This window comes from Aricia agestis, chromosome 15 (assembly GCF_905147365.1).
Source record: "Aricia agestis chromosome 15, ilAriAges1.1, whole genome shotgun sequence".
NCBI classification, from domain to species: domain Eukaryota; kingdom Metazoa; phylum Arthropoda; class Insecta; order Lepidoptera; family Lycaenidae; genus Aricia; species Aricia agestis.
In genome coordinates this window covers 7,457,131-7,481,792 of record NC_056420.1, presented here as the reverse complement: position 1 = coordinate 7,481,792, position 24,662 = coordinate 7,457,131, and the positions used below count along the sequence as shown (strand labels likewise).

At 37.6% G+C, this 24,662-nt stretch overlaps 2 protein-coding genes across 2 annotated transcripts in view; one reads left to right on the top strand and one right to left on the bottom strand.

Annotated features, from left to right (window-relative positions):
* Positions 1-2,979: 2,979 nt before the first annotated feature.
* The window catches only part of LOC121734115 (elongation factor-like GTPase 1), a 209,793-nt gene continuing 188,110 nt past the window's right edge, over positions 2,980-24,662 (top strand). Inside the window, exons 1-9 of the mRNA XM_042124532.1 lie at positions 2,980-3,459; positions 3,911-4,150; positions 4,614-4,794; positions 5,021-5,882; positions 6,230-6,303; positions 6,799-6,954; positions 7,634-7,751; positions 8,829-9,541; positions 15,458-15,571. Coding sequence (XP_041980466.1) covers positions 3,112-3,459; positions 3,911-4,150; positions 4,614-4,794; positions 5,021-5,882; positions 6,230-6,303; positions 6,799-6,954; positions 7,634-7,751; positions 8,829-9,541; positions 15,458-15,571 — 2,806 coding nt within the window. The 5' untranslated portion in view covers positions 2,980-3,111. The remainder of the gene's footprint in view (positions 3,460-3,910; positions 4,151-4,613; positions 4,795-5,020; positions 5,883-6,229; positions 6,304-6,798; positions 6,955-7,633; positions 7,752-8,828; positions 9,542-15,457; positions 15,572-24,662) is intronic.
* LOC121734116 overlaps positions 17,423-24,662 on the bottom strand; it is a 124,344-nt gene continuing 117,104 nt past the window's right edge. Inside the window, exons 2-6 of the mRNA XM_042124533.1 lie at positions 23,858-23,968; positions 21,519-21,659; positions 20,464-20,626; positions 19,024-19,116; positions 17,423-17,817 (exon numbers count right to left, since the gene is read on the bottom strand). Coding sequence (XP_041980467.1) covers positions 17,570-17,817; positions 19,024-19,116; positions 20,464-20,626; positions 21,519-21,659; positions 23,858-23,968 — 756 coding nt within the window. The 3' untranslated portion in view covers positions 17,423-17,569. The remainder of the gene's footprint in view (positions 17,818-19,023; positions 19,117-20,463; positions 20,627-21,518; positions 21,660-23,857; positions 23,969-24,662) is intronic.

Here is a 24,662-nt window from a genome sequence, read left to right as displayed (position 1 = left end):
TTGTGTTCCTTCATCCTTGTGTTTTTTTTATGAAATGAGGGGGCAAACGAGCAAACGGGTTACCTGATGGAAAGCAACTTCCGTCGCCCATGGACCCTCGCAGCATCAGAAGAGCTGCAGGTGCGTTGCCTGCCTTTTAAGAGGGAATAGGATAATAGGGGAGGGTAGGGAAGGGAAAAGGGTAGGGGATTGGGCCTCCGGTAAACTCACTCATTCGGCGAAACACAGCGCAAGCGCTGTTTCACGCCGATTTTCTGTGAGCCCGTGGTATTTCTCCGGTCGAGCCGGCCCATTCGTGCCGAAGCATGGCTCTCCCACGTCAAAACTGTTGTTTTGACACGTGTTGAGACACTGTAGAAGTAGAAGCACTGAAAGAATTATTTTTGACTTCTATGGTTCTAAAACAAATAGGTACTTACCACAAAGTCATTAATTTTCCCATAGAAAAAGAAAGTACTTAACTCTTTCAGCGCTGCTGCTTCCACAGTGAACTCTAAGGCTGGTATAAATAGTCAGTACTTACTACAGTTCGGCTCTGTGATTGGTCCAAATTTTGACAGCCAACCAATCACAGAGCCTGGTAAGGGACACGTGGGTGCACATCCTATAGTATTATTTCTTATTTTTTACACCCTGTAATATAACTAGCTATTTGACCGAGCTTCGCTCGGTATTCGATGATAATGACATTTTCTAAAAATGATTCCTAGCTAGATCGATTTATCGCCCCCGAAACCCCGTATATACTAAATTTCATGAAAATCGTTGGAGCCGATTCCGAGATTTCGATTATATATTTATATACAAGAATTGCTCGTTTAAAGATATAAGATTAATATTATTATACCTAGGTCCTCCAATATCTACCAATGAAGAAGTTATAATATTTAAGGCTGGCCTAATATCAGCAACGACTGTTAAATTACTCGAATTAGTATCACGTTATCTCTTTCAACCGGCGTTGGTGAAATTAGGCCTTAAGCTGGTAGAGGACCGATCAGTGTGGTACTCTAAACTCTAAATTAAGTTCCCAACTCCTTTGTGCTAAGTGAGAAGTTTCGCGTGACAAAAACTTAGAAGCTTCATCGGAAACTTTAAGTCGATTATATGCAGAACTTAAATATCAATTTTCCGTGACTCCGTACTTCACAAACAATCGTTAAAATTCAAGAGGAATAGCGCGAATGAAAGAGACAAGAACAAGACAGAGACAAGAAGTTCGGCGTCCTTGCAACAACTATGCAACTAGCTCTAGGTATAATATGGTTGCCCAAGCTCATAATATGACATTCTCGTAACATAATCTGCCTAGTCCAGAGGAATTTTTTTAGGAATATTTACGTGGTAGACCCATGCTTCGGGACGAATGGGCCGGCTCGACCGGAGAAATACCACGGGCTCACAGAAAACCGGCGTGAAACAGCGCTTGCGCTATGTTTCGCCGAGTGAGTGAGTTTACCGGTGGCCCAATCCCCTTCCCTGCCCTTCCCTATTCCCTTCCTTACCCTCCCCTATTCCCTCTTAAAAGGCCGGCAACACACCTGCAGCTCCTCTAACGTTGCGAGTGTCTTTGGGCGACGGAAGTTGCTTTCCATCAGGTGACCCGTTTGCTCGTTTGACCCCTTATTTCATTAAAAAAAAAAGAATGAACTACTTAGTCAATACGTCTGGGACCAACTATGTGCGATCCTCCTCCTGTGCGACCTCACGATGTTTTCCTTCACCGTATGAGCATTCGTATTATGTACTTGAGGTCAGAAAATGTCTCATTGGTACACGCGTCCCCCGCGTTCGAACCTGCACGTGTGCGAACCAAAGGTCTACCCATTAGGTCACGGACGCTCTACTTTTTATACCGTGGATATAAATAAAGGTTAAACCTACGTTTAATATATTTACGTGGGCCGTATAGTTTTACGTCGCAGATATCATCGTTAAAACCACATTTGTCTGGGGACACAGGTGTGGCGAATTTCACGCAGATTCAGTTCAAAAAGTTTTCGACCGGAATATTTATTTTTTATTAATTACTTTACAAGCACAGGCCTTTGCAGTTAGCTAACACCCGCATATTTTATTACAAAACTTAAAGAAGAAAAGTAAAAACTTTTGATTTATCTACAAGTTACAAATTACAATCATAAGTGATTCGAGCGTAGCCGAAATTCTACGGGACGTTACCGGGATCCAATAAAATGTCAGTCAAGCTTTTCCACACTCACGCCATCATGGCAACATCCAAATAATCTTTTGCGTAAGGTCCACGCCCCCATTGACATTCATGTCATCACGTGCAGTAGCGGCGTCAGGGGACGACGACGCTGGGCGACCGTCCTGGGCACCGGATAAAATGGGGTACTGAAGGCAAACAACTGGGGCGCTAATTTTTTTAGCACTGGTAGTGCTAAAACCGGCACTGATCACGTGCCAAAACATCCTTGTAAGTTGTAGGTCTATATATTTATAAGCTCCACAGTATAGCAATATTATGTCATATTGCTATACTGTGTAAGCTCGTTGCATTGTCTAAGTGCCGAAGTAAGTGAGAAATCACGTTATTATAAAATTACGAAGCAAAGCCTCTACGAGTGCCACGAGTCACGACCCTCGTCAATCTCAATTCTCATAATTTTTAACTGGACATTTAGTTGGAGATGGAGAGTTTCTCACGCCATAATAATATGTATGAAGTAAGAGATAGCAATAATATACTTACCGTACCTACCTCATAATATTTTATTATTATTATCTAAGATCAAAATATAACGCCCTGGCCTAGAACCCATTACTATCTAGGTTCGAATTGGAGGTGTTGAGTCCAATTTCTGCCTTGGAACGTAAGTTACCTATTTGATATTTCCAAGTTTGCCTCATCGAAAATTTATCGCACTGGGCAGTGCACTGATAGAGTAAGAGAACACGCGCCATGTGTTAACTGACAGCTGTCAAAGTCAAGAGTGTTGTTGACATTTCCAATGTTTTTGATACTGTTCACGTTGTAAATTGTGCAATTTGTTCAATAAAACTTCTAATTTACAGCAGTAATACTCAGTATAATACATCATTAATACTTTCTTTACACTCGTACTTGCAGTTTTGTCGTGAGTCACCATGAGACTCGTGGATTCATCGAAGTTATTAGAACTTCAAACTAAACCTTCGAAAATTCGAAATATTTGTATTGTGGCCCATGTGGATCATGGGAAAACCACATTAGCAGACTCTCTGATATCCAGTAATGGCATCATATCGCAGAGAATGACGGGAAAACTCCGGTACATGGATAGCAGGCCAGACGAACAGGAACGAGGAATAACCATGAAAAGCAGCAGTATTGCTCTATATCATGCTCTAGAGAAGGAGGAATATCTTGTGAACCTTATAGATTCTCCAGGGCACATCGATTTTTCCAGTGAAGTATCAACAGCAGTCAGGTTATGTGACGGAGCAATTGTTATTGTGAGTATTTTATACCAGTTTTTGTCTTAAAATATTTGTTTAGGACCATATACTTATTAAAAATTAAATTGATGTAGTAATACATTATTTATTTGTTCACTAATTTACAAGTATTGTTTATTTGATTAATTCTTATAAGACTCAATGAAATGTTTATCAAGTGATATTGCACAATATGGCAAAATATACTGAGCAATGTTTTTAAATAAAGTACTTACATGTAGGTACATGAAATTATCTACAACTTGTAAATAATTAAGTTGTAAATATTTTTTTAGTTTCTACCAAACAGAGACTATTTTCAGCACTACAATTTGCAGTATGGACAGCAACTTTTACAAATTTTGTTACTCAAATGATAACTGAATATTTGTGGCAAATATTCTTTTAACATATCCAAAAGTTATGAAGCTTATTATTCCTAAATATAAAATACAAAACATGTTTTCAGGTTGATGTTGTAGAAGGAGTATGTCCCCAAACGCGTCTGGCGCTGAAGCAAGCATACGCAGAAAATATCAAAGCCGTGTTAGTGTTGAACAAAATTGATCGGCTCATCGTCGAAATGAGAATGACAGCTCTGGATGCTTATGTACATATAATGCAAGTTCTGGAACAAGTTAATGCTGTCATGGGTGAGCTGTTCACCTCTGGTGTTATGGAGACGGAGGAAACTCTTTTGGATAAAAAGGTATCATGTAATATATTATCAATATCATAAAGTATTTTAATTTTATGTTACAAAAAATTATGTAATATGTCGTCCATTATAGACTTTTACTAGTGATTTGACAGTTAATTAATTGAAATTTTGTCATGGTTAAGTTAAAGGTACTTAAAGTTAAATTAAGTTGGTGCAACCCACCCTATTAAATAATAATAAATAGAAATAGTTCAAAAATTAAAGTAATTATTCTGATAAGTATCAATATATATTATGGTGAAAAAATTTTACTCATTATTAGTTACTTACTTTATTTTTTTATATTAGTATCATATATTAAAATATTAGTTATTTGCATTGTTTGATTATGACTTGTAATTGTCTCTTCTGTGTGTATTATGTCTCTTCAATACATAATACACAACATAATACACAATACCTTGGAGTATCTTTCTTTCGCTTATAATTTAAGTTTCACATTTACTTGTAGCAAGAATCACCAAAGCCAAAAGAGGATAATAACTTCTATGATTGGACCTCTGCTCTAGAAGATGCCGATGATTCCAACTTGTATTTCTCGCCGGAGCAAGGAAATGTTGTTTTCGCTAGCGCCATAGATGGATGGGGGTTTACCATACAAACATTTGCTAAGTTGTTTTCTGATAAATTAGGTAAAAATTTATTGTTTACATAATGTATCTTTGTTTAATCTTATTTGTGTTTTCTTTCAAGTAAAATGGCTAAAATTATTGTCCCATATAATAATTATTATTAGAACATTATTATTCAAATGAAAATATTATATTATATTTGAATTTTTTATGTGCATCACTTTGGAATACACTATTTCTTAAATCTTTATGTAGAACAAAATAGCTGTATGGTCTTTCCTTTCAGGTGTCAAAGAAGAATTGCTCAGAAAAGTATTGTGGGGTGATTTTTATTTAAATGCAAAAACAAAACGTTTCATGAAAGGTGCTCAAGAAAAGGCCAAGAAACCTTTATTTGTACAAGTTGTTTTCGATAATTTATGGAATATTTACGAAACTATCGTCCTAAGGAACGATAAAGAAAAAGTTCCAGTTATTTGTGAGAAATTAGGAATTAAACTTACCACTAGAGATTTAAGACATTCTGATAGTAGGATACAGCTACAGTCTCTGATGATGCAGTGGCTACCACTGTCTAATGTAGTTTTAGATATGGTATGTTCAAAACTACCGTCGCCAAAAGAAATTCTTCCAGAAAAAGTCGAAAAACTCATGTGCTCCAGGATTAAAGACCTTGAGTCGTATCCTGATGAGACGAAAAAACTCAAAGACGACTTTTTAGCCTGTGATAGTAGTGACAATGCAACTGTGATTATTTTTATATCTAAAATGTTTAGCGTTGATAAATCAATATTACCGGAAAATAAGCCTAAAGTGCTATCCCCAGAGGAAATGGCTTTAAGGCGAGAAAAAGCCAGAAAAATGCGCGAAGAAATGAAAGAAAATAGTTTAAAACCAGTTCCGGAGAAAGAAAATGTGGATGAAACTGAGAAATGTACTGAAGATGAAAAAGAAAAGGAAGAAGTTAGTGATACAGCATTTATAGCATTCGCTAGAGTATTTAGTGGTAAAGTAAGAAAAGGAGACAAATTGTATGTCCTCGGTCCAAAGCATGACCCATCTGATGTACTCAGTAGACCAGATTTTAAAATAGATCCACATAAAAAACTTAAAGATTTGCAAAGCAATGAACATGTTACTTGTGCGGAGTGAGTATTAATCACTACATTAACATTTATATTTTAGTTTATGTTATTAGAATTTTGTTTTCAATACGAAATATTTAAAAAACAGTTTTGTTTTCAATAAATTGCGCAAAAGCAACTTACTTTGCGGAAAAGTCCGACAGATGGCGCTGACATATTAAGCGCCACCTAGTGCAGATCGAGTTAAGCAATCAATAATGGAATGGTTTCACAACTTCGGCACTAGATGGCAGTTACAAAACAATTTCAATAAAATATATTTTCGTCTTTTTAGAAAAAATAGTTAAAAGTAAATATTTTTTTCTCTTATTCTTAAAATACTTTAGTTGATATTATTTTCCTGTTTATAGGATCAAATCACTGTACACCTTAATGGGTAGAGAACTTGAAGACATGGAAGAAGCGATTGCAGGAAATATCATTGGTAAGTTTTTTAAGTGTTTTTTTTTTTCAATATAATATTTTAATCATCTACGTGTTATATAATTCAATTATCGTCGTGTTATGTATATTATCTCAGAACATATAAAATCTGTATATATTATGCTCTATTACTTTAAAATTTAGCTTTAACAACTTTTTGACCGTTTTTACTACCACTACATTTTAACACCTCCATCGTGGGTATCGCAGACACAATAGATTTTTAATCATTATGCGGCAGCCGGCTGCTACTTGGGGATTGATGGGTTAAAACGCAAACATTTTAATTTTTTGTTAAACTATATTATACCATGATATTTGTCGCATCAAACCACTTGCGACTTGGTGTAACCTGACCCTAATTATAATATACAACATTGTTTATTTTAAAATATTGCTCTCGGAAAAAAAAATCTTCACATTGCCACAAATTGACACATTACCGGAAAAAAAGTTTAGTTCTATTTTCAAAATTCTCCTATTATTTCTTACCCAGGCATAGGAGGTCTCGAGGACCATATCCTCAAGACAGCTACTCTTAGCAGTACCATCGCCTGTCCAGCCTTCAGCGAAATCCAATATGCTGCCGTACCCATACTTAGAGTGGCAGTCGAACCCACGTACCCTTCGCAACTGGCGCAGTTGGTTAAAGGTGAGTGAAGATGATACATACTATAATCAACAAGCATTAACCTTACTAATATTCTAAATCCGAAAGAGTGTCTATTAATACCGTTCTAATAGCTGCGCAGGCGCAACCTTTTGGCGGAATTTATTTTTACACAGATCTATCCATGATTTATATTATAAAAGCGAAAATATTATGTATGTACCTACTTAAATTGTAGGGAAGAACTTAGGGTAGTTTTTATCTCAGAGAAATGTATGGATAAACGAATTTCGACAGAACAGCGTAACTCTGCGGGGCTAAAATGGTCGCTTTGAAGAATCATGATGTGAATCATAATATGATAAATTTTTCTGAAGTCGCAAAATGCAACTCTGCTAGCAATTCATTTCTGTATTTTTGTACTGATTTGACATTTGTCAGTTTGACAGTTTTGACAATTCATTTGCTGAATTGATTAAGAGGAATTGCTAAATGTGACCATTTTAGCCCCCCTGTTCTGTCGTACTGTGCAGGGCTAAAATGTTACCATTTTAGCCCCGCTGGTTTGCTACATCTAGATTCTAGTGTTATATTCTCTTAAATATTTTAAACTATAAAATTTTGCTTTTGTGCCTCATCTCATAGTTGTAAATTTAAACTGTTAATCAAAAGAATAAGGTATTTTAAAAGATTAGGAATTACAACTCCCCCTTCATTCTAGGTCTAAAACTCCTGAACCAATCCGACTCGTGCGTCCAGGTGTTACTCCAAGAGACCGGCGAACATGTGCTGGTGACTGCTGGAGAAGTCCATCTGCAGAGGTGTCTTGAGGATTTGAAGTAAGTGGAAGTATACGAAAAAATATACCACTTTTATCGTGCTCGGAAATTTTGAAAAAAAATATGGCCGGTGGCTAGATATGCCAGGTTCCATACAAAAATGTTCGAACCCCTTTATATCATATATGGCACCTGGCACCATAAAGTTAACTTAGAAGGTGGTTCCTAGTTAACTAATTGGTTTTATATATTATCTTTGATTTGATTCCTCTATCAGGGCTGGTGAAAGGGTGTTATGATGATATTTAGGGATAACTTATTTAATGTTAAATAATGGTCTGATCATCTGTTTGGAAAGCCACTTAACACCATAATATATTAAGGTCCAAAGCTTAAATTTTCGTCAGTTTATTTTATGGATTGTATAAATTTTGAATGAATCGTCTTGACATAAAAAAACCGGCCAAGTGCGAGTCGGACTCGCGCACCGAGGGTTCCGACAGCTTAAAGGTATTATAGACCTGAGTATTTGGTATGAATTTCAATTTAATACCTCTACGCGTTTATGAGGAAATGGGTAGTAAGTTTAAAATTATTAAAAAAAAATATATTATGTGATGTAACTAAAAATTTATGGTTTTCGTAATTTTTCCTTTATCTATGCTATAAAACGTTGCTTCGTACCAAATTTCAAGATTCTGAGTTCACGGGAAGCACCCTGTAGGTTTTGATTCCCTTGCAAGTGTCGAAAATTTGCGGCATAAACGGCTGTATCTTTTGATTGCGTTGGCTTAGAAGTTTGATTTTTTCACAGCTTCAAGGGACAGTAGACTTGAGTAATTGATATAAATTTCAGCTTCATACCTCCACGCGTTCCTGAGAAAAAGGGTCTTGACAGACGGACGGACGGACAGACGGACAACAAAGTGATCCTATAAGGGTTCCGTTTTTTCCTTTTGAGGTACGGAACCCTAAAAAATTAACGGCTTCTCGTGTTTGGTCAACAACAGTGCGACAATAATAAGCCCAATTTGCTGTCTGAATACAATTCCTCAAATGTTTCTATAATTCCTACCTATACCATTATTACCTTATCAATAGCCACACCTAAAGTAATATTGTAATTTTCTTTCCTAGGAACATGTACGCGAAGATACCGATAACAGTCTCCGAACCTATCGTCCCATTTAGAGAGACGGTAGTCGAACCGCCGAAAATCGATATGGCGAATGAGGAAATCGATTCCCAAAATATCGATGAGAACAAAGAGGAAGTGGATCCAGTGATCACAGTCACAACCAACAACAAGCAGAGCACCATCAAAATCAGAGCGAAACCTCTGCCCAACCAAATAACAGAGTTACTAGACAAATCTGCAGACATCCTCAAAGCGGTATCACAACACATCAAAATACAGCAAGGCCTAAAGAACAATATAGAAAGCAAACTAGAAGACTTGAAGTTAAACGAATCGAAACACCAAATATCGGATCGCGTCCAAAAACTGATCGACGACTTCAAAACCAAACTCGAAGAAATATGCTCAAAACTACCAGAATGGAAGGACACCGTCAATCAAATCTGGTCCGTGGGCCCCAGGAATTGCGGGCCAAATTTGCTTCTCAATCACACCCGAGATTACAAAACGAAGTTTTTACACCACGAAACAGAACTACAGGAGGACGCGAGATTCGAATACGAGAGTAGTTTTGTTAATGGATTTCAAATGGCGTCTTTAGCTGGGCCGTTATGCGAGGAGCCCATGATGGGAGTCGCTTTCTGCGTCGAAGAATGGTCTCTAGATAAAAGTGAAGGGGAGGAGGATTCCCACACATTCGGCCCATTGTCAGGTTAGCTTGATGAAGTGTCATTGTTTCAAAATTTACGTTTTCCAAGTAATTTGGGAGAAAGTTTCTCTGATTGAGCTATAGACTTCGGTAAATGCAATACATTACAGTAATCTGGGGGGTGAGCCAAAATCTTTTCGTTTTCGCTTCGTTATAGAATCGCCGATAAAAATGCGTTAGTTAATATGACGTTGACGTTCGACTCGTCTTATGTCAATTAAATACATTTTGATCAGCGATTCTATAACGAAGCGAAAACGAAAAAGTTTCGGCTAAATGGCCAGAGGGCCTAGACAAGTGGCAAGCGATTATCGTAAACGCCAACGCCACAAAATGTATGGGATTTGACATTAGTATTCGCTAGCGAAGCGATGACTTTATATGTCAAATCGCATACATTTTGTTTGCGTTTACGATAATCGCTTGCCACTTGTCTACTTGGGTTGGTATCCATACTATCCATACTAATATTATAAATGCGAAAGTGTGTCCGTCTATCTGTTACCACTTCACGCCCATACCGCTGAACCGATCTTCTTGAAATTTGGTATGGAGAATGAAGATACTTTGTGTCCCGGGAAAGACCATAGGATACTTTTATCCTGGAAAAAGTACGGATGACGGGCGTTATCTGCTTCGATAATAAGTACTTAATCCTACGAATAATAAAAACTAAGGAAACGAAACTCTCATATTATTACCGTTTTTTTGGTTCCTTTCGAACTGTCATGCAACGTCACATTTTTGACAAGTATTGTACAACATGTTTTTTGTCGGAGTTCCTTTTCCTTAGTTTTTATTATTCGTAGAGTTAATCATATAATTTCGCAGCTAAGTTATCGATACACATAATATTATACGATGATTCTGCTAAGTTTATTCAAAAATACAACTTTGATCCAATTTGGTTCGATCGAACAGAAACAATTTTATAAATACTAATTGAACGCAGACTTAATGAGAATAACGTTTTGTAGCTTTATTATACCGAGACTGCTCAAGATTTGTCACTGTTGAATTAAAATAGCAGATTTGGTGAACATATTTTGTGCCTTATTAGCATGTAGGTACTATAATCAGAGAAGTTAATTCCTAGGCAGATGGCGGCTAAGTAATTTGGTCACGTTAAAACCTCGTTTCCACTAAGCAACAATTCACGCGCAACATGCTGGACAACAAGTTGCCCAACATGTTGAAAGTCAGCGCGGGACTTTTGATGAACAACGTTGTCTGTCTACGCATCTACTTTACGTCAGTCGTCGCCAACATGTCGCCAGAGGAACTTGTGTTGATTTTAGTGGCAGTGGTTATAATTTTTTTATAGTATCTGTGAGCAGTATCCCATAGACGTTCATAGTTTTGGTACAGTTCGCTTAATTTGAGCACTTGTTCGTTAGACCACACTACGGACATTGTTGCGCGCGTCTCCACTTGACGACAATTGATGCAATTCTCTTTAAACAAACAACAAGCCGCGCGTCATGTTGCGCGTCAGCTGGCAACATCGCGCGCTGTTGTGCAGCGTTGCCGTACATGTTGAGCGTCACGTGTCGCACGCTAAATGTTGCCTAGTGGAGACGCGGCTTAAGTCAAACCCATCCGACCAATCACAGCTAACATGGAATTGACATAAGTTGACCACATATGACATAGTTCCGACAACTGCCTAGGAATCAATTTCCTCGATGGTACATAAGACGGAATTATCGTCGTATTTTAAACACTATAATTGTAAATGGTCGATTAAATTACTTGTGCCCTATGAACATAAGGAAGCGCGCTTTTTGGCATCTTATTTACAACTTTACATAAAATATGCAGTCTTCCTCAAATTGGCCGTAAAATATACCGATTTAATTATGCATACCAGCATAATGTTACAGTAAAAGGAGTGATTTGACCGGAAAAGGGTCAAATGTGGGTCGATATCTTCGCTCGTTTCCGGTATATTTCCGGGATGCATGTAATCCCTAGAGGTTAGGAGTAGCGTCATAAGCGTGAATAATATGTGGCATGCCTCATCAAGTATGCAGTTTTACCACCCGGCTAATAGGGGTTGCGACATACTAACGTCAAATGTTTTATGAAATGGCCTATTACGTCCTACTGACTTTGTCCCGTGGCTTATATAAATTTTAAAACTATTTACATCAATAAATAGTTTTAAAATTTATATTTATAATACTGTTGCCCGCGACTTCATACGCGTTAACATAGTATAATAAGTAATAACAAAGATGTATATAGTTTTCACCTTTTTGTGTTTCCTTTAGGGATTGCAATCCGGAAAACCGGATCCGGAAATATGCCGGATCCGGCGTCATTTTACGGGTACCGGATCCGGTCCCAATATACCGGATCCGGAGACCGGATCCGGTGTTAGCGATTTGTGGCAATAGTTAATAGAATCAGGCGTTACTTTGCGGAAATCCATAGCTTAAAATTTTGTATATATTAATATTTTAGCAAAATTCCGCGAAACAAACATCAAACTGTAAGTAAATGAGTGAGTGTATGCCGTGCTGCGCATGCCTATGCCTACACTACTACACTCACTCATGTACTTACAAGTTGTGGTTTATTTCGTGGAATATTGCTAAAAATAACAATAATTTAATACACTTTAATTTGTGGCAAACTGATATGGTTGTTGCATGAATAACTTACGTTAAATGCGTTACCCCTGGATAAGCTTTTTCTCCCATTTTTAGGGTTCTGTAGGGAACAATGAACCGTTATAGTTTCGGTCCGTCTGTCCGTCTATCTGTCCGTGGTTTTGCTCAGAGACTATAATATATAGGACCTACAAAGCTGTAAATTGGCATGAATATACATATTAATGGTTCCAACAAATTGGTATATAAAATCTTAAAAAATATATTTTTTTTATGGTGCCTCCCATACATATGAAGCGGGGATGATTTTTTTTCGCGTCCACACCACCGTGTGGGGTGTTCGTTGGTTAGGTGAAAAAAATCGTTAGAGTCCAGTGTCCCCCCAGCTAAACGATTGCTTCTAGAAATGTGAAAAAAATCACGGGAGTAGGAAATGTGCTGCCCGCCTAACATGAGCTCTTATGTTTCATTCGTCAAGCGTATCTTGAGAGAGGATACGATTGAGGAATGGAACAGGAGATACAAAGTGGGAGGGACGGCCGGAGTCACGAAGCTCTTTTTCCCAAACGCTGCTGCTGCTTACAAAATAGTACAGAAAATAGACATCACACACCACACCACACAGATTCTGACCTGTCATGGCGGATTCGCCTTCTACTTGAACAGATTCAAGCTGAAGGAGGATCCGTCCTGCCTGTGTCAGTCAGGAGTTGAGGAGACGGTTCCTCACCTGATACTTGAGTGCCCAATTTTTGCTAGCAATAGATACGATATTGAGCAGAAATTGGGCACATCGATAACGGGTGAGAATCTGCCATCCATCCTTGGGGGTAAAAAGCGGGATATCTTCCTGGCTTTTTGCAGGACAATCGTGGGTGTAGTAAATAAGCGTAACGGTAGTATTTTGTGTGATAACAATAATTAGGTTCTAATTTTAAGCTGTGATATTAGGATAGTCTCTGTAATTTTGGTTTTATATTTGTGCCGTTGTTTTATTATTGGACATTTAAATTGTATTTTATTTTAATTGTTTATTTTAGTGGAATCATTTATTGTATTTTTATTGGAATTGGTATTTTAATCTAGTGTTAATTACATCGTATATTTATATTGGATATCATAAATTTTGAACAAAATATAATAAGTATTGAACATAATTGTAACATCAAAGGCTGATTAGACAAATTGTATGTATAGACAAATAGAAAATAAATAGCTTATAGCAGTATCACTTTAATATTACTTTCAGATTTGGCACAAACAAAAAACATACTTTTGTGTATATAAATAGTGATCATGTTTGCTTATACGAAATCCAAAACTAATATTAAAGTAATACTGCTGTAAGAGATCATGGTAGGGGAGCTGAATTTAAAAGGAAAATTATCACGGCTAAGAAGACTTCAAAGTTATTGAGTAATAGTCGATCAACTAAAAAAATGTATTTGACGAAGTATAAAGGAACTTTTAATTCAAATTCCTTTGAACGTGACTGAGATGATGTTGTTAGTAGTGTTAAATACGTCATAAATGTATATTCATTGACTATACAAAAATTATCAAAAACTAGCGGTACTACGGAACCTCAGCAGCTCTATTAGAAGTTATTTGCTAAGTGACGCTTTTAAATGATGAGCAATAAATGGATGTATATTGTATATCGTTAAGTGTCAACTCGCCATTGACACAGCTACGTATGGTGGTGGGGAGGGTGCAATTAACCTGCTCATTCTTCTAGGCTAGGCCGACTAGGTTGCGATAATGCCGTAATGTGCTTGAGCAACCATACGGACATTTAAAATATTATTCCATGCTCTACAGTTTTTAAAGAGTGGTATCTCGCTTTAAAAATATTGCATTAATCAGCTACAAGTGATGCATATATGCCATATTTTGAATTAGTAAGCAAAAATAGGATGATTTTCAGTTTTTAGTTCAATTTCATCAATCCGACCGGATCCGGCCGGATTGACGGTAATCCGGTCAAATCCGGTCCGGATTGAAAATGACGCCGGATTGCAATCCCTACTTTCCTTATACAAAAGGTAAAAACGCGATTGAAATGACCTCGCTGTTTGTCTGTCTCCAGGCTGTATCTCAAGAACTCCGCTAGCTAAATAATTGAAATGTGTACACTGTACAAATTATGTATTTCTGTTGTCGGTATAATGTTACAAATACTAAAAACAAAATTAGCAAATATTTAAGGGGGCTATAAAAAAAAATCTGTAATGGTTGGAATTAATTATTAAGGACACAAAGTTGATTGTAGTAGCGCCTTTAACGTTGATTTTATTAGAATACCATTTTGTAGTTTCATCGGACTGACTGGAACGAAAAAGGAACAAAGCTGCATGATTCTTGGATTTAAATAGTAGAATTGGGGGTAATGAACTCTCAAATAAAATATTTGTCCATTAAGATTTAAAGTTTTCAAAAAATTGCAATTCACATTTTTATATCCAGCCTCATCACTACTTGTTTGCTGTAGCATAAATAGACAATATGGCTTGTCAAAACAAAAGCGTGGTCAAAAAACAGAGCCACTTCTACAGTACTCCAAAATTAATAATGCGCATGAGTGACCGTGAATAATGACCTTATTACAAAAGCTACAGGAATATCACGACGAACTTTGACTAATACCATGTATCTTAAACGCAATGCAATATCGTCTACCGTCGCTCGGGAAATACGACCGTTGCCGAAAAATTACGAAAATGTCTATGCGCATTATCACTTTTGGAGCACTGTACTATAGTTTGAGGGCAGTATAACATTTGAACTACTTATAACGTGACTTTTAAACGAAAACTAGGTGACGCCCGCAACTCCGTCGCTCCAAAACTCGTTTATCGCGCGGGAACCGTACATTTTTTCGGGATAAAAAATATCCTGTATCCTTTCCCGGGACCCAAAGTATCCTCATACCATAATTCAGCAAAATGGGCGCGAAGACATAACAGCTGTCAGACAGACGGACACACTTTCGTATTTATAACAATACGAGCTTTTGCCCGCGGCTTCGCTCGCGTTAAGAAGTATTATTATATACAAACTTTCATCCCCTATTTCAATCCCTTGGGGTTGGAATTCATCAAAATCCTTTCTTAGCGGATGCCTACGTCATAACATCTACCTACTTGCCAAATGTCAGCCCGATCCGTCCAGTGGTTTGGGCTGTGCGTTGATAGATCACCACGTCAGTCAGTCACCTTTGAGTTTTATATATACAGATAAGTATGGATTTTTCTACTAAATACGTGTGCCATAATAATTATACTGATTTAAAAAATATTTGCAGGTCAAATAATGTCCGCCGTGAAGGAGGGTTGCAGACGCGCGTTCCAGGCGCAGCCGCAGCGTTTGATGGCCGCCATGTACTGCTGCGACATCGTCGTCGACCAGAAAGTTCTAGGTGAGTGATGACCTTTATAATTTAAATTAAGCTGGTTGTACACATTGGACCAACGTATTGGGCCAATGTGTAGAGGCCAACTTAAGCATAACTTGGTAGTAAAATTCCAATATCTATATGCGTTATGGGCTTCATATAATGTAAAACTACGTACTTCAGTTGGACAAAATTTTGAATGTGTGTCTTTAGACGTATTAGGCACAATTTAAAATTATATTTAGGTATCTTAAACACTAATATACAGATGCGTGTTTGGACTAAGTCAATATTCCCGTTCGAATAACGTAGGTCTGCCTACCCGATTTTCTAGAAAACTGAAGTGTATCTGATGACATTTACCTTAGATATTGGATCATTAAAATGAAAGTTTGCAAAATAAGAACAAATATTATTAAACGTTACGAAGAAAAGATGCTTATTTAGGTCAGGGTCCTTACACCGTCTAAAATTAGTCAACTGATTCGTAGCATAATATAAGATTAATGCTGAGTCCGAAACTCGGCAACAAGAAAAAATAACACCCACATCGGTTTCGGTGACGGTGGCCGGTTTCATTGAAACCACATTAGTATTTTTATAGTGACCAAGTGTGTGCGCAGTACAAAAGAGCACTCTCTATTTCTTTTACTTTCATAACCCCACTGGATGGAAGACCAACACGACTGGCGAGAGATCAGGCACAGGATCGACTTTTTGCATGCTCATCCGACGCATGGATCATCTCACTTGTCAGACAATCAGGTGATCAACCTGCATTGTCCTAACCAAACTTGAAAATAACTTGTTTCCAACGCGGGAATCGAACCCACGACCTCCGAGAGTCTAGAGCCACGCTCTAAACACTGGACACGGAGGCAACAAGAAAATACCCCCACTAAGTAGGTGAAATGAAAACGAAACAATATTTTTAATACTTTTTTATTGTTACATATTCCTATTTATTACTAATATTTACAAAGCGTTCTAATCAGTTACACGTTTTATATAAATACCTTATCTAACTTAACCTATAAATGCGTTAATAGCAGCATGTATCACATCATTTTGTGTACGTCTATCTCGATGGTTCAATCTCCTAAACCTATGGACGGATTATTATGTGGCAAAGTATACTAATTACACTAAACTATTTACTTTACGTACTTTAGTACAGTCGTCGTGGAAATTGTCTAATATTTTAATAAAATATCGTATCGCTTTTCACGCTGACTGTACAAGAAATGCTTGGCGCTCCGCCCACGTACAACTATCTACTTTTTTACATCCGATGATAACTTGACTTTACTTGTTACAGTTTTGACAGAAAATGTACGGAGCTTATGTCAAAATCTTCATTAACTTCAAGTGCGGTCGTTAAACACACACTATTGCGACGAACTTAACGAAATTCTTTAAAACGTCTACGCAACGGAATACTGAAAATTGGTTTGAAAATTCCCAACACAATTCCGATTGAAAAGTGACATGGGCGAAGCGAAACAGTCCGATATCAGCGGAACGCTAACATAACTTTAAATCAATAGTTCTCGTTGGATTCAACGGGGCGCTACTACGAGGGGCTTGCACACGAGCGCTGCGGCAACGCTGCGTAAACGCAACTATTTTGCCTTATAATATGTATGAAGATGGAAAGAGTCAGAGAGCTTCCTTTGTTTTTTTGTCCCCCACAGTCAGGGCCTATTTGCATATTTTCTTAGCTTACTATTGTCGTTTTTGCAACGACAAAAGAAACAATTAATGTTTTGGAGGCTAAGCAAAAACAATGACGATGACATGAATTTCATAAAATTCTCTTTTTATAAAGTTACAATTGCGTTGTAATTTATAATAACAAATTATATTCCGTGTTACTACTACTGAAGCTAAAATTCTCTTTGTAACTGCGTGCGACATTTCATTAAGATATAGTAGAGCGATCTATCAACGCTGCGTTACCGCAGCATGTGTACCCTCAGCCGTCTCGAACCCAACCTACTTTTTTCTAACAATACGAGCGTTTTAATTGATCCAATGTAGTGATCGCGCGAGTTCTTTCACTTTGTGCCACGGGAAAGGCGGGTTCGGTGACGTCATGCGCCTCACTCGCGCCGCTCTCGACCGCCGGTTGTAGTAGTTGTCGAGGTAGCTGTGCGTCTGGTAGCGGTTGTAGATGGGTTTTTCCGAGTAGGAGTGAGGCTGCGAGTAGTCGACTTTGTACGTGCTGGTCGTACTCTGAACGGCGCCGGAGAAGCGGTTGGTGTTGAAACCTGGAATGATATAAAAATAAAATGCGTTTTTCCAACTAATCCAGGTCATGTCCGTTACTGTATCATTGTGAATAAGCATTTAGACAAAAGTTTGGACATATTTATGTAGAGCATTAAAACTGTAACATAATTATGCTATTGAATAGTTTTCCTCATTTTGATTTAATTCATCAAGCCCCATACGCTCACCGGTGAACGAGACACAATTGAATATCTATTGTATTTCGTTTTCCCCCGATCGACGGGTTAGTAAATTACCAAAAAAAATGAGTAATTTGATTTACGCTGCCCATAGACATCTGCAACGCCATAAAGCTACTGCAATGATAAACCTAAATCCTTTTTGGGCATTTACGTTACTGGTCCATATAATCGCTAATTTTCTCACGCGATGTCATTTCACTGTATTCTGGGAAGCCGGGTCATTAATTCTATAGAAGCGAGTCTCCAAAATTAGAGATTTAAATTCAACAAGTTGAAATATCTAAGTACATTTTGAATAGTTAATCACCTTTTATTATCTAAGTCTGAAATGTAAATACGGACATAAATTCACCTCCGAGACAATTTCCTGGCCATTATAACCGGGATTATTCGCTAAAATCAACATTAATCTTCCGCGTGTAGTCCTTCAAGTTATCTTTAGAAAGGTGTCTTAATGCCCCGTCGGCGTAGGAGATCATTTTCGCTTTTCCTCATAACAATATTTTAAGGTGGGAATTCTTGGAATAACCGCGCTATGGAGTATGTAAGATTATACTTGTGTTTAAGCTATACTGGTAAAAGTTTTCGTTGCGTAGGTGTTATTTTTAAATTAAAATGTTTGTCTATACTGTACACAGTACTTATTATACAGTGTTTAGGGTACTTATTATACAATATACAGTGTTTTAAAGGTCATTTGTGAAAGAGACAATGTAGTTCTGTGTTTTTAAATGACGGTGTAGCTGTAGACCGTGTTTGCAATGCTTAGTTTTTTTTACTTATTGCCCCCGTACAGTATTCAGACCCATTATTATATTGTTCTTTTTACATGGTCCTAATTTTAGCAATGCTTAGTTGTATTTAACACAACTTCAACAAACTTTAGTACAACTATGAATGGATAAACGCCAGTGCATAAGGACGCCTTGTAAAGATGAGAAAACGCCCGAGCGTTTTGGTCGTCCGTAGACATTTCTGGGCATTTCCAAGTCTGATACATACCGTTATACCCCGTAGACCGGACGCACACCATGCCGTAGACCCGGATCCCAGGGACGGACGCGTAGGTCGGCGTGTCGTGTGACATGGGACCCTCTGGAATGATAAATAGAAGGTTCTGGAATATTGTCACGAAGGCTTAATTATGACTACGGCTACTAACTGCGAGTGACTTGGTAACATAGCTACGAAGACACGTTTGTTACCGTGGTTGCTCTGTCTACAATCGATCGTAAGTACTATCAGAGAAGATTCATAGGCAGATGGCGGACCTATGTAATTTGGCTATGAATCAAGTTCTTCGATGGGACAATCGATGTCGATCATGAGCAATCATACAAGAATGATAACTTCACGTGCATAATCGCCCGTATTTGTCCGTCATGGGACATTGAAATGCCACATAGGTATATTTAGTATGCTCATTATAACAATGATTAAGTTTAATACAATATCATGAAAGCTTATGAAAATTTATAAAATATGTGATTCTGACCTTTATAATGTGACTCAAAATAAAACATGCCTCAATTTGACGCCTTAAAAATATTAATATTTTATTTAGGCAAAATTTGAGTTGCCATAAAATCTTCGAGCAATAAAAAATCCTTATCGTAAAATCTGGAACTTGGAAGTTTGTGTAACTATTAATACTGGCTCCTCATAAACCCTCATATTATGGAGACGATTTAGGGTTTTCATCCCCTTAAAATACTTTACGCGCCACGTTACGGCTTCGCAATAAAAATAAGTGCAAATAAAACAAAATGTAACGTTTATAAAGGGATGTACTTTGTAAGATAGTGATCATGGAGTGAATTTTGCCCACTGTTAATCCTTTTTTGTACACAGGGAAATTTTTTCCGCATCCGGCATCCTCCAAGCGTAAATGAAACTTTGGAGTGTGCTGTCATTATCTATGTATTTATATTGCATTTGATTGTAGGTAGGTATGTTAGTTATACGTAAGAAATTGTTCAAAGCTATATTCTACATACTAGCTGGTACCCGCGACTTCGTCCGCGTTAGCATAGTAGATCACGTCCCAAGTATTATTTTTGAAAAATATTCAATTGTTCTTAAAAATTGTTCTTAAAAAAGGAGAAATATTACCCCGCGACACCGTTTTGTTTTAAGCAAAATTTTCAGGAGGGAGGTAACTAACACTACTACGTATTCTGAGAAGCATAATACATATATTATGTGCCATGAGTCCGTTTTAAAGTCGTACTTTTATGCACTTCTTATCTTCGTGAACAAATATTAAGTAATGTGAAATTAAAAAAATCGTAATTCCGCCTGACCAAATCAACATTTTATACTATAACAACGCCCTAAAATTTTTTGCCTATATAAATTATTCTCAAATCACTCAGGACGAAAAACCAATTTATAATATATAAACTAATTTATAATAAATAAAGAATATTGGTCTTTACATACCTAATATATGCGACTCCGGGCACCTGCATATCACCAGATAGTGGGACTTCCCCGTCCGTATGTTCTGCAGCGCTAGCAGCGACCAATCCCGCGGCGCTCGGCATTCCCTCATCTCCGCTACTGGTTCACATGTCTTCACCAGGGTTACAGCTTTCTTGGCGTACTGGACACAAAATAGGGGATTAAAATCATCATGCACCATCGAAGTTTATTCATAGGCAGTTGACCGACCTGCGTCATTTGGTTGAGTTGTGTTAATTCAGTGTAAGTCGTTCAGTGGGTTTCACCCAACTTCGTAGGTCCGCCATCTGTCTATAAATCAACTTCTCTGTACATACTTGCAATTTAAAAATCATCATTATTTCACCCTGAAACTAGATTAACGACATCTCAACTTGCTTGCAAATCGCAATATATCGGCTAGTGCAATAAGACACTCAGGATATGTGTATCGCGCATTTACAAATACACATACATACATTTTAATCAGATCACATAGACACACATGCTTAAGCGCGATATCGCGTGTCACAAAAAAGCTTTAAAGAATATCTAATGATAGATAATATAACTAACTATACAGGATATCGTCTATTTTAAGTATAGTCAAAGTCAATGGTTGTTCATTTTGTAAGATTAAGATCATCATTTTTAAGTAAGTTTCAAGGTGCATTATAATCGATTAAAGCAAATAATCTAATTTCTTTACCTCATTGTGATCAAAGAATGCCTTTACAATAATTTAATTGAATGGGAAGAAAAGATCAATAATTTCTATAACTGCCACTATTACGGTCGAACAAAGGTATGGTTCTTATTGATTCGTAAAGTCGGCCAGTGTCATTGGGTCAGATCTATAAAGGCTTTTGGGGCCAACTGCCGTTAGGTGGCGATATTTTTGTGCTTTTGCCGCATTTGGAATAAGAAATGAGTGAAATGAGAGAAGAATTTTATGATGCGCGCGCTCTCATCTATGGGCAGGTTTTGGTTATTATAAGTTAGGTGACATCGATTCAATCCTGCTTTACCTGCTTTTTGCGATATTTAGTACTTACCTTCTTCTTGGAATCTGTGGTCAGTCTCGTAGTATGTAGGTCATCGGCATTGAGACTGGCAGAGCACGGGTCTCGGTATCTAGATGGGCAGGCGCAGAGTGGTTGGGTGTAGTTGAGACGGACGTAGACTGCGTTGCACACCTGGAAGACGCGAAGTTAGTTACAAATAGTTGCATACATAGACGTGAAGTTTGCTAGGCATATTCGGTAGGAGCAAGAAGTTAGTTCAAGGATATAAAATGGCAAACACAGACGCGAAGTTAGCTTTGTATAGTCTGAAAGAAAAAAAATTCGCGCCAAGTAAAACTGTCTTTTTTGTCGCTGCCTATTGGTAGGAAATCTACGTGTCGAACAAGAAAATAAGGCTTATACTTAGTTGCCTAGAAATGAGATGTGAAAGACCTCCTAGGTTTTTATATCCCACATTTAAACAGCTTGCGTTGCCCGCAACGCAGCTTGCGTTGTTATTTTTTGCGACTTTCGAGCTTACGTGGTTTCATACGCCTTCACGCGCAAATAAGAATTTTCCTGGTCGATGTCCAAATTCATAGATAATGCGTCAGTGGTACGCCTTTCTTCATAAGAATACTTAGGAATAACAGTTATACTCGAGGGGTATTAGTTGAAATAGGGACCAAATCTAAATAACGTTCATACGTTACAGTTGACCTCAATACGTCTTACCAATTTCAATACGAACGTTGTGCCGTCTTGTACGGTACTAATGCATTCACTATATTCCTCTAGCCACTGGAATTGAATCGGTGTATAGCTTTCAAGCAACATTGTTTGACTTGGAATAATATTTGAAGGTATCTTTCTTTGTAACTCCTTGAAATTTGAAAACAAGAGTAACGCGTTCTAAACATCAGTAGATTTTTGGTATGTTGACTTGTTTACGGCGCGGCGCCCTTCTCTACCTAGCTATTACAAAAAGATACTTATATAAACACTTTTAATGATTATAGTTAGGTTAAGCAAGTAAATAATAATAAACAAATGTTTAATTATCTGCCTGCTTTGTATAATTCATAATATTATTATTTTATTTTATACTATTTGTGGTTATGGATAATGATGGAGGATCGACTCACGGGCCACGGCGCCCCTCTTGCCTTTCCACGGCGCACCAGCCTGCCTAAAATACGCCAACGAGATATCTCACTCTACATGTTTTCTCGATGTTTGATGGTTTGTCTCTTCATCTCTATTGACCCTAGCGTGACAAACATTTTTCTCGCGTAGATCATCGAAATAACACATTTTTATAGAGTTTTGTCCAGATAATGTCGAGATTTTGATATTATGAGACGAGTAGTTTTTAATTATCTCGAGAGTGAGATATCTCGTTGGCGATGTTAGGCAGGCTGAGCGTCGCGGCGCGGCGCACAGTTTGGGAACCCTTGAATTTTAATGTAATTATATAAGAGAATCGCGTTATGCCATTTTAATTATTATTTGGCAATTCTTCAATAAATGATATTATCTTTTAAAGTCGTGCCTACATTGCTTCTTCCCAACTTAAAAAAAGTGACGTAACGCGATCCCTTACTTAGGCGACGTACCTTACCTGTTGAATCCTCAGAACAGGAAAACACACTCGGGCACGAAATAGATATGCAGCTGTTGCTAATGTAATGGTACCTACCACCTTGTGTCTTTTTGTGAACTTGGCTAGGATTTTTATATAATTGCAACTTTAAATAATAAAATTCTATTATGCTCCATCTACTAACAATCGAGCAGTACAAAAAGTGCTAATTGTGCGTATATTAGTTTATCTGTTCCAATTTTTTGTGTACTTAATACTTATAAAGTTTATAATAATTATTTGGCATGCAGTTTAGGCGTTATCTTCCCAATAAAAAAAGTGATGTATTACAACGTCATAAGGGCTCCCACACATAATTGCTAATTCTCATCGCGTCGAAAATATCCGCGACAAGATTCATAATAAAAAAATATATATTCACAGCCGAATATACAAGGTGTAACAAAAATAAGTGATAATACTTTAGGGTGGGTATGTGTTCCTTATAGAGATATCACTGTGAAAGTAGCAGCGCTGAAAGACCAAATTTTTTTTCACTTTTGTATGGGGAAACCTTGACGTTCGGGCGCTTGCCCATACAAAAGTGAAAAAAAAATTTGGTCCTTCAGCGCTGCTACTTTCACAGTGAACTCTCTATAAGGAACACATACACACCCTAAAGTATTATCACTTATTTTTGTTACATCCTGTATAACCTCCTCGTTTTTTGGAAGTCGGTTAAAAATTACGATGCGATGCGAATTCGCAGTTAAGTGTGGGTCGTGGGAACCCTTAAGGCGACGCATACCTGTTGGATGGCACACTCGGGCAGCAAGTAGATGTGTTGGTTGTGCGGGTAGTAGTGGTACTTGGTGGGCTTGGCCAGCACCGACGTGGAGCCGGCAGGTAGAGGCACCGTCTGCAAAGAACGTGTACGGTCAGCATACAAAAAAACATTATTTTTAGATTAGGTAATTGGCAAAAAAAAATATTTTTGTAGGAGTGCTTCAATAGTAATTAATGCATTGTTTATTTGAATCGGTCTACGATGTACGATAGTTCTAGATATAATATAGATTAGGAACGATAACATTTCGAAAGTTTGAAGTAAATATTGACTTCAATTTTTAAGAAAAGATGAAATGAGATATTAAATTTACATCCTTACACTATTGCTACTGTGTGTAAAGCGCTTAAAATATACTTTATTTAAGTACAGTACTTATATCTCATTACTCTGTCGCTTTTCAATCAGTGCAGTGTAATGTTGTAAGTTATAATGAAGTAATCTGAAGCTTCAAAATGTAATCATAAGTTCAAACCGACTACGCAAACATTAAAGTCTAACTAAGGGTCGGGACAAAAAACACGATACGACGTCGTGTCGTACCACGACGCGGCGTGGTTTTACGATGCGTGTTTCATGTGTCGTGGGAATCCACGACGAGCATTGTAAAAAACTACGACGCGACATCGTGACGTGCCACGATATACGGCACGACGCCGCGTCGTATAAACTCACGATGCCGTCATCTTTGGATTTCTACGTGAGTTTCTACGATGCGACGTCGTAAGTTTCTACGACATGACGATGCTCGTCATGGATTCCCACA